The following is an 11,455-nucleotide window of genomic DNA, read 5'->3' as shown; positions in this document are numbered from 1 at the left end:
AAATAGGAAAATATTAGGATGTAATTTTCGTTGGCTAAAGAAAAACGTGAGGATTTATGTGAGGATTGAAATATGTTTTGTTCATGATTTTGTTTTCTGATTATTGTTGTAGCTCTTGATTTTGAATTGTGATTATTGCTTAGTTTAGAATTGAAAGCAAATTAATGAAGTTTAAAGTGGGCTAAAAAGGTTTTTTTATTTATTAAATAATCTATTAAATAGTTAAAGTAGAGATTAAATCATCACCCGCTAAGCATCCGATCTACCTGTTTCACCCGCGGATGACGGATGGATCGTATGCGGGTGATGGGTTTTGCGCGTGAAGGGTGGAGCGGATGGAGTGAGCGGGTGGATGCGGGTGAAGCACCATCAGACCCGAATTCGATCCGTTACTATTCCTACTCCCAACCAAGCACGCTTAATTGTGGAGTATCTTAGCATATGAGCTCCCTAAAAGGAAGATGCACCTTGTTGGTATGAGTAGTATATTAAATTCTTTTAAAGCAATCATGAGGGGTATTACACACTTGGTTTGTGGTGGGCCATGTGAATATTTCATTCAATCTGGTTAAAGTTAGGACCCTTTCGGTATTGAACATCCTAAACTTTATTTCACATTCTAATGGCTCACCCTCAATATTTATGCGCTTCATAGTCGATGAGAGAAATTTGAGAGTTAGAGAAGCATAAGTTTCTTCCCTAAACTCTAAGAATTTAGCCACTCCATTGATTCTTGGTCATAGAAACGGGTTGGGATAATTTTTCGTTTGGAAAAAAGGTCACTATATGCCTTTTTATTTCGGTCATGGCATCTTAAGGTTGGTGGTGGGTTAGGATTGTCTTGTTGTGAAGGAGTTGGGGATGGTTGAGTGTAACACCCCCGATTTACTAACTAATAATAAATAATAAATAAAGAAAAAATAAACAACTTTTGAATAAAACTGTGGAAGCATACACCTAAATCAGAGGTATTACCGCCACACTCAACAACTTCTCAAGTGCTAAGGCTTACAAAATCTTAATAATTACAACCCAATAAACTAGGTGAGCTATTTATACAACTTTACAAACTTGTTATAAAATACTAATCAAAACACTTGATCTCCTTAGCTACGATCACTTGATCAACCTGTTTAGACAAACTTAACTGCTCACCATTAAGGACAAATTTCAAAATAGATCGTCGCAAGGCCATTATAAGAAAAAGACATGGCCGCAAACACAAGTAGCATAACAAAACAATACACACGTCAGGAAAAAGCTGAGTAATCATCACATATCAGAATACAGAGTATAATAGAATAATTAACACTAATAGCTCAATTAAACAATGTAGTTCAAAACTACATTACACATTGTACTCTGGAAATAACCTTTGTCAAATCCAACCTCGAATAATAATACGAACCTTTACTCAATTAACTCATATATCTCATAAGTGTGCCACACTCTTTTTTTATACCTAGCCTTGGACATGAGTAATTCGAATAACAAACCAACAAGTATAAAAAAACTTGAATACTCTCAATAAATAGAAAAACACCTTGAACTAGACCACATATGGGCCAAATCCCATTGCAGGGGACCATGGAAAAAAAAATATAAATAAAGATTGTACCTCATTCTTAACTCATGATCATTGTCTCCTTACCAACATGCCAAGAACTAAGGTAATTAACATCGAGTCTCGAACCAAGAACAACATAATATTTCTCAACCCTTTTGATATCATACTTGATCAAATAATCATTTACAGGTTCATAATCAATATCTCAATGATGGCACATGTTCCCAAATATTATAAAAATTCGAACTCGATTTAATCATAGTATATCTCAACTCTTATAAGGCAATAAAACTAATACCCAAATATAATTAACTCACAACCCAAAAACAATACGCTGCATTAATAACCCTAAACCTCAATAAAACAATACTCTCTATAGCAACAACATTAAAAACCCTAGAAATAATAGTACAATCAATTATATACAACAAAAACAATACAATATTCAAATCAAATCAAATTAAATCATAAAATATCATAATAATTAATCATATATACAAACAGTACAAACAATAAATCATATCACACATAATAATACGAAATGTAATACAAACATCTCCAAAGTTTCTTGTGATTACGTATAATAAATAATACAATCAAATTATAATCAAATAACACCAAAAGATTGATAGTGTGATTACTAGTAAAAAAATATAAAAACATACGACTCCAAAATGACAAGTGTGATTACCTCACAAAAGCATGGTTAAATTGCCGGAAGAGTGTCTTTAATTGACATTAAGACTTACGTAAGGTAATATTGGACTTTAATTGGTTAATTAATGGGTATTGGCTTTAGTTTAGTATTTGATCATAGAAAGGGTGAATGATTGCCGCATGATATGTATTGAGAAGGGAATTGATGGAGTTTGGGCATAAGACAATTAAACTAGTGGAAACAAGTTTGCAGAGGTCAAAGCTTAGAGTTTTTGAGAAGGAAAAACACGACTGCACCCACGGCCATATATATATATATATATATATATATATATATATATATATATATATATATATATAGGGTTTAAGATAATTTTTATAGGATAACAAAAATAGAGTATAAGATTGAATTTATAAAATAATTTTTAATATCTTATTTTAGCCATAAAATATATATGATAAAATCTTAAAATATCCGGGTATTACAATCTACCCTCCTTAAAACAAGTTTCGTCCCGAAAACTTAAAATAGAAAAATTACGGGTATTACATTGAGGTTCACTTGTCTTTCTCTTTTTACCTCCTCCAAAGAATTTCTTCATTTTTAATTAGGGGATGGTTACTCAAGAAACTCACTCAATCAACAACCAACAACACCACACACACACCCTTAACTTCAAACCCCCCTAAAAATCCAAGTACCTATTTAACAATATAATACAACCAAACAGTATCTCCCAACACACAATTTCACAAACAATTTCAATTTTCTTCAATTTCACACAAATCAAATTCACAAATTCACCAAGTATATGCAATTTTCAATCACAACATCAACTACTCCAAATATCATTCACAAATTTTCACCAACAATTCTCAATAACCAACAATAATTGTTTGATTTCAACTAATCATGCAACTAACTACACAATTTACATGAAATAAACAAAATTAAGGAAATTCAGAGAAGAACCCTAAGGTTCAAGAGGGAAAGTGAAGTAGAATGGGAAATTATATCGACTAGAGTATGAAAACTCTAAATTTTCTCAAATTTGCTCCTCCTTCTTCAATCTTCCAACTTTTGCTCTTGTTCTTCTACGAAGAATTTGTGGGTTTTCTAATTTTTGCTTAATTATGTGAAAATTTGTGGTTTTTAGAGAGAGAATTGAATGAAGAGTAAGGATTTGTGAATTTTGAGTGAAAAATTTGAAGGATTGATGTTGATTTTGTAGAGAATAGGTAGAGGAAATGAGGGTTTTAGAGTGAGAAAGAGATGAGAAAATAAGAGAGAAAAGATGAAGATGGGTAGAATGAGAGGTGGGGGATGAAAGAAGGTTAAAAAAAATTAAAAGAAAATCTCAAAAGTTACCCGGATGGTGTAGGAGCGGGCATGCAGGAGCGCCCGCTCCTACCATTTGAAGTGATTCTGATATCTTGATCGAAGATTGGAGCAGGTGTGCTGGAGGTTAGGAGCGCCCGCTCCTGAACAAAATTTACTTCTTGCCTCACCTCACAAACAGAGGAGTAGGCGTGATGAAGTATAGGAGCGCCCGCTCCTAATCTGATTTAGGCTCCCTGTTTCTTTTCATTTTTTTAAGGAAAGAACAAAGGAGCGGGCGTGCAGGTAGGGTGGAGTCACTAGGCAAAAATACGTAATCCCCACCGGTTTAAACCCCCCATTTAGCACCGGTTTTGAACCGGTGGGGATTTGGGGGGTGCTAAAACCCCATACATTTCGCACTAGTTCAATACCGGTGCCAAAAATGACTTTTTGCACCGGTTCTGAGGGAGAACCGGTGCCAAAAACTAAACTTTTCGCACCGGTTTTGTCTTAGAACCGGTGCCAAAAGTCTCCAAAAAAATTTCCGGTTCTTTTCCAAAACCGGTGCCAAAAGTGCCCCATAAAGATTAAAAAAATAAAATTCACTTAAATTGTACCAAATACTTGTATATAATCATAATATACATAAAACACATATATTTTCTTCGATAACTTGTAATATTACACTTTAAAAAACTAAAAAAAAAATGGACATATAAACACTTAACATATATATTTTCTTCAAAAACAGCATACTGTCTGAGTTCCAGCAGGAGTTGTCCTGGTCTTGTGCTGGTGGCTGCTGTGTTGTTGTGTGTTCAGGCTGCTCTGCTGCGGTGCTGTGCCTCTGTTTCTGTTCTGCTGCGCTGATGTGCCTCTGTCTTGTTCATGTTCAGGCTGGCTGGGCATCTATTTGCTTCTGTGGCTGTGTCTCTGTTATATTCAGGCTGGCTGGGTGACTGGTTTGAGTTCTTGAGCTGCTGTGTTTCTATTCTGCTCTGGTCAGGCTGTGTTGGGTGTTTGCTGCTCTGCTGTAGTGCTGTGTTGCTTGCTGGTTTGGCTGCTCTGCTGTATTCCTAAACAATCGCAATAACAAAGTAAGCAAAAAACTTGGTTCAATTTTCCATAGGAATACCATGACGAAAACTTAAACATTAAAACTCTCTAATTTCCAAAGTTCAATGTTTTCCTTCTTCTCTATCTATCTTTGAGTGAATTAAAACATCCATAAAATAGTTTTTTTTCAACAGAAAGCAGAGAAAAGCCTTAGTTAGCTCTTCAAACACATGAACTTGATAAATCTAGCATCATAGTTCAATCATACATAAGACGGAACTGATGTTTTCCATTTGAGCTCTACAAGTGATACAATTATCTTTCTACACATATAGAACTTGTATGATGGTCAAAGTTTACCAAAAAAATGCAGCCTCAGGTATTTCGAAAGAAGTTCTAAGCCCACTAAAAACAGACTGATCACACTAAAAACATCCAAGCCAGTGGAATCATTGCTCACCAGACGCAACTAATATAGTTACAGTTGACCAGGTTATACTACACTAAAAAAAAGGTCAGAAAAGTACCTGTAATTGAAGTGCTGAAGCTCTCTTGACAGATCCTGCATTGGGCTTCGCCTATCAAGTTCATGAAGTACCTATCATCCCATCAATAACATAGGCCAATCTGCCTGTGGAGGATTCAATCGATCTATCTAAAACCAGACCTGTAGTTAGCAACGCAGCAGCAGATAGCATATGGACCAAGAGTCCAAGAGAAACAGCAATTTCTCGTTACAATGTCGGTATTAACTTGTTAGGCCACTTCATTCTTAAGTACTGATCTCTCCGCCTGTACCACTTCTGAATTTGATCGAAAATTTCTTTTTTCGTCTCCTAGAAGTCTAGAATCTCCTCTTTACTACTCCAGCTTATAACGAAGTACTTGTATAAGTGGCATAGACCTACTATAATTCATCCGGTAACTACTTTCAACTTTTTCTAAGCAACAATAATTACATACTATCACTTCTTTATGAATGTTATAGTATCTACAGAAACACTACTAGGGTTCTTTCAAAAGCTGATGAGACTAGTGCATATAAGAATTCAAAGATATAATGAACAGCAACCGATGGTAAATGATGTTGGAATTTCTGATATTTAAGACCTAGGATTTAGATTTAAGAGGCAGGCTGCATTGACAATAGTAAGACCTCTAGTATAATAACAACTTTGAAAATGCTACTTTCTACAAAACATAGGAGCTCGTATATTTTACTCAATCGACGAATTTTAGCATGAAAACTTTTACAAACTATAAGACAGAATATGTCATCACTTAACAATCATAGCCTAGTCTAGGGATGTATCATAGAAGCTCAGGGTATGAGTGAGTACTAATTTTGAAAATTATAGTCTTACTATATTCCTTTACAACGTGACATATAGATAAAATTCATAACTTGTAATAACCTGCACAATGGTAGTCAAAGCCAAGTTTCGAACGCTATATGCCTGATGATACAACCACTAAGAGGATCCCAGGAGGTTTTAAATCTCACTCTGCAACAGAGAATTTAGAGGGGGAAACAGAAATCACACAAAACAAAAACATGGAACTTTTGGAAGGACTTCTAACTTCAAAACACTTAGAGAAAGTACTGAATCGAACCTCAATTTGTAGGGGTGAGGTCACAGGAGCATATCTCTCAACAACGCTTCCTTGCCTGTCCACCAAAATTTTTGCAAAGTTCCATTTGGTCTCATCTACTATTACTCCGGTCTTCTTTGATTTTAAAAACTTGTAAAGTGGTGCTGCATTCTTCCCATTGACATCTATCTGTGGAGTTCACATAAGCATCTTGTAAGTTGTATATACTCCATGAAGTTGAAAAGATTCAAAAGATTGCAAAATTAAACACAACTTAAACCCTTAAGGAGTAGGGGAGGATGGGAACTAAGCAATGAGTTTCTACTCTACAAGAGTAAACGAGATCAAACGGAGGACAAAATTCTGCATTAAGTGCTTATCTAGGGCTTGGAGATAATTATTTACATGTTTCTTTTTTTACAGTTTCCAGATCACCCAGAGAGCATTAATGAAGTTAATTTACCATTATAGGAGCGGCGAAAGCTTTTTATATGATAGTTTTTATATTTTTTATCAGCATATAATACTTGAGCTATAGCATGAAGTCTCAGCAGGCATTGTTACACATTAGCAGCAATTTTCGTTCTAGTAATCTTGAGTAAAGACCCATCTTAGATTGAAAGACAAGTCTATCTTTCAACTATAACTAATTTTAGATGCATTTAAACATACGACAGAAAATAAAGAAACAAACAACTAAAATAAGGTGAGAAGTATGGCATCATCATTAAATCTGAGAACCTCCTATGCAAAAAATCAAAAATATATATCCTTAATCTAATAAATTTCAATATATTCACTAGAAGCAAATTCTTGTAAAAGATGGTTAGACTGGTTCCAATCCATACATGATACATTAGTTAAACAAAAGTAAATAAAAGCTGCCAAAAAAAGAGAGGAAAAAAAAAAAAACAGGTAAAATGTTGAATTGTAGTGATAAAAAAAAAAATTAAAAAAAAAAAAAAACCTTAAAACTTAAGAAATGGGGGTTAGAGAGAGAAGTACGTGTAAGATCTAATTAATAGATATAAGGAAAGTATAATATGATTTTAAAATATCTAAGTTTATCTTTTTACATGAGCGTTACATTATTCACTAGATGACTAGTAAGTTCTCATTTCATGCTTTCTGACTATGTGAGATATATTACCTTCTGAAATAAAGGGAATTCTGCTTTAAAAGAAGAGTAGACAGCTTCATTGATTTCTTCATTACTTCCTGGTTCTTGCCATCCAAACTGATTACATGGGAAGGCTAAAATTTCAAAGCGTATCACAAAGATGATAGCCACATCAACATACAACTTAACTAATAAGACGCTGTAAGCAAACTTTTCAAAAATTGTTGAAGAGAAAACAAACCTTGGTCCTTGTACTTCTTATACAAAGATCTCATATAAGCAAAATTCCTGTTCCTGTTCTCTTATACAAAGATCTCATACAAAGACCACTGCACATGAAAACAAAGATCTCATATAAGCAAAATTCCAAAAGGAAAGGACTGAGTGAGAGGGAAAATAAAAAACTGAAGTATTCACATGTGGTAACATCATAGTTAGCAGTCTTAGCACTCTAATCAAAAGACTAAATTTTGTCATGTTGAGCTAACCCATGAGGATCAAGAGGATTTAGCCAAAATTGTACTTCCTACAAGAGTACTTTTCCAACGTTGGAAATGCCACTGGAATGGAAGCAACGAACCAGGTTGTATGTTGTGTCGCGCCTGTTCCTAATGCAATTACTGCGCAACTTGCTTGCAATTAGGTCTCTCTCATAACAGATGACTCGTTTGGGAACCTTGGCTCCTTGTAGAGTCTCCTAAAAACGGGTGATCACATCCATTTAATGAGGAAAGAAATACACTGCTAATTTTCTATATCCAGAAGATCTCAACCATTTCAATACAATTAGTTGAACGCCTGTACAAAATAAGAGTTACAGTTTAGCTCGCAAAGCCAGATCAAATTTGTGATTGCAAGGTTTTCAGTGTGCCATTAATCAGATGACCATTGGATACCATTACCAAGAGCAATAGTCTCCAAATTATGCAAACCAGTGATGTAATAAAGCTTTAATAACATCAATAATACTTCATAGGTGATACCAATCATCATTTTAGTCATTATCATCAACCTTAGTTTATCATAAAATACTTGGAGAGCTTGTTCAGGTGACAAATTCAACAATATAAACCTTCAACTAATTATCCCATTCAACAAAACAAATCGAATTTACACTTACAATGTTTTGGAATCCAAATACGGCTTGTATTCAAACGGAACCATGGCTTCGCATCAATCAGAACAATGCCTTCAAACGCCCAAAAATTGAAATTCAACTATATGATGGTTCACACACCAACCCTAATTGCATTCAAAATTTCAATTGTTCATCATTAATCAAAAAAAATAAAAAATCATAAAACCTAGGTTTCAAACGCTCAAAAATAAAAAAAAAATTAAAAAAAAAAAAATCATAAAACCTAGATTTCAAATCAAAGAGCACATACCTCGAATTTGTGATCTTTGAATCGATAATTGATTCAAGTTTGTTGTTGTTGTTGTATTTGGTTCAAATTGACGGCGGCCGATTTCGGACTGAGAAGGAGAAGGAGAGCGGCGTTGCTTGCGGCGCAGTTATGGAGAAGGAGATCGAAGGAGAGAGAAGGAGTTTGAGGCTCCATTGTTGTATATGAGAGAGACTGAGAGAGGCAGATGAGAGAGGAGGAGAGTTCGAGGAAAGAGAAATAACGCCCGTTTTGTTTTTTTTTTTAATAATAGCTTTCCCACCGGTTTGAACCGAACCGGCGCGATTAACTCATTTTTCGTAGCGGTTTGGTTAAAACCGGTGCAAAAAGTCTTCCGCCTACCATTTTCCGCACCGATTTTTAAAAACCGGTGTGCATTTTGAGGTGCATATTTCATTTTTTCTACTAGTGAGTACCCGCTCTGAACCTTACTGAAGTTCCTGACTGCTCTGGTTCAGTTTGGAGCGGGCGTGCTCTCCATATGGAGTGCCCGCTCCAAATCATGTTGGAGTTCCTGCTTCTCTTAGTTTGGCCTAGAACGGGCACGCACGTCCGCATTATAAGAAAAACTATTTTGGGCGACGACCTAGTGTGGCATGGGTGAAAAAGTTTGAAATCGTCACACATTGCTTGCAGTTTGGGCTACGAAAATTTTGTTGTTGCCCAAATTGATATCTTGGGCAACGACCTGTTATGCTTGTTGCACGAACACTGACCTTGGGCTACCAACATCTAATTTGTTGCACAAAGTTAGTATTGGACAACATTATGTTATTTTTTGTTGCCTTTTGCACAGGTTATGGGCAACAAATTGCAAATCTCGTCGCCCAATCTAATAGCTCCAAAGTTCGAATTTTCTAAATTAAAGGCGGAAAAACTCCAAATTTTCAAGCAAAATGGCGGAAAAATTGAAAATTCCCAAACTAAATGGCTGAAAAACTCCAAATTTCTAAACCAAAAACTTTCCCCAAGGTTTTCGAAAACCCTAACAATAAACTTTATTTAAACCCCTCTTTCTCTAACTGTCCAAAATTTCAACCCTAGAATAGCCACATTATTACGCCTCTTCATCTTCTCCCTAGAGACCAAAAAATACCACCAACTAAATCGACCATGGGGGGTGGCTCCTCCTTCAAATTTCTTGCCATTGTGTGTAATTGCATCTCAGTTTCAATTCATTCCTTTTTTATTGAATTAATATCTAACTCAACCTCTCCTTTGCATGTCATTGCATTTCAGTTTTGATCTCCGGCGATATTGTCAAACTGTCTACTTACTGAAAATTTGCCAAGTTTGTTCAACACATTGTTTGGTTTTTATATTTTCTAGTTGTGTAGAAGTTTTCGATCTTAGCTTTTACTGTATTTTAAGTCTATGTTCTAGTGTTCAATGAAGGATCCTCTTAAATATTAAAGAAGAATGTAGGAATAAGTCTTACCAATTAATCTAATCAAGTATTAGATCTTCCCTTCTTCCAGGTGCATTGTTTTTTTTCCATATGATATTAATTTATAATTGATTTATAAACTTGATGCTAGATTGCTTGGTAGATTATGGTTTTAATTCTACCCTAATGAGCTTGAAGGAAAAAAAAATAAATAAAAAAAAATAAAAAAATCGTTAAGATTAGGAGTAAAATCATAATATAATCATCCCATTAATTAATTATATCAAGTTACACTCTTTTTTTTTTCTAAGAAAAAAGGAACATTTTCTATATCACTCGATTCATGTATGTGGCCTATTTTTGAGAATCAATATAATCACCTTTTGAGTTAAGGTTAGTATCACTTTGGATTCCTTTAGCTAAAGGAATGATAAAGTATTCTTCCGTTTTGTTTAGTTTTCCTATAAGATTTATTATCAGTTTGATCCTATAAATTAGATTATACTTCGTATTTTATAATAGTTTTATAAAATATATCTATGGTATTTTACTATATAATTCCATTATTTTATGATACTATGCAGGTGAGTTGATGGTATTCATTGAAAGAACTCGTATTAGAAACACTCTAGAGGAATTTGCGGGTTAAAATTTGCGTCAAATATGAAAATATGTGGTTGATAGAAAACGTTTTGAGCAATAAGCAAAAAGCATAATATAGTGCTGCATAAAAAATGAGATGAGTGAAAACAAAATTTTAGGCGACAAAATTAAATTTTCGTTGCACAAAACAGTAATGAACGACAATATTGTTGCACAAAACAAAACTTCTTGGTGTAAAATTTGGTTTTGGGCGACAAGTAAATTTATTCGATGCACAAAACTGGCTAATGGCGACAACATTGTTCGTCGCCCAAACTAAAATATGGACAACAAATTAATTGTTCGACGCACAAAGTTAAAAGGGCGTCGACCCTTGTTCAACGACACCACGACGAGTTTAATATCGTCACACAAGTGTATGGGCGACGAATATTGGAGAATGGGCAACGACATTTCGTCGCCCAAAGCCTATTTTCTTGTAGAGGAGCGCCCAATCCTTACTACTTTTCCGAAACTGCCTTTTTATCTTCTTATTGAGCTAATCAACCTACAACAATAGCAAGGCACAAGCAAACACTCAAATTGTTATATTGTTAGCTCAAGTTCTCTCATCTCGTTTTTTTTTTTAAAAAAGTAAAAATCAAAAATACTTGGGTTGCCTCCCAGAAGCGCTTCTTTAACGTCACTGGCTTGATGCAAATTTGAAAAATATTCTCAAGGTGGGATAAAGTTCAAAACCATTTTG

The 11,455-nt window shown here is 34.7% G+C and overlaps 1 protein-coding gene across 1 annotated transcript; it reads right to left on the bottom strand.

Moving 5' to 3' along the window:
• Positions 1 to 5,667: 5,667 nt before the first annotated feature.
• LOC110713635 (probable glutathione peroxidase 3, mitochondrial) lies at positions 5,668 to 7,589 on the bottom strand. Its single transcript, XM_021892096.1, has 3 exons — positions 7,556 to 7,589; positions 7,345 to 7,502; positions 5,668 to 6,383 (listed from the first exon to the last, which is right to left on the bottom strand). Exons 1-3 carry the CDS (start codon positions 7,587 to 7,589, stop codon positions 6,102 to 6,104), a joined length of 474 nt encoding a protein of 157 aa, XP_021747788.1. The 3' UTR covers positions 5,668 to 6,101.
• Between the last annotated feature and the right edge of the window lie 3,866 nt (positions 7,590 to 11,455).

This window comes from Chenopodium quinoa, unplaced genomic scaffold, assembly GCF_001683475.1.
Source record: "Chenopodium quinoa cultivar QQ74 unplaced genomic scaffold, ASM168347v1, whole genome shotgun sequence".
NCBI lineage: Eukaryota > Viridiplantae > Streptophyta > Magnoliopsida > Caryophyllales > Amaranthaceae > Chenopodium > Chenopodium quinoa.
The sequence above is the reverse complement of the archived record's forward strand: the minus strand, read 5'-3'. Positions and strand labels throughout refer to the sequence as shown.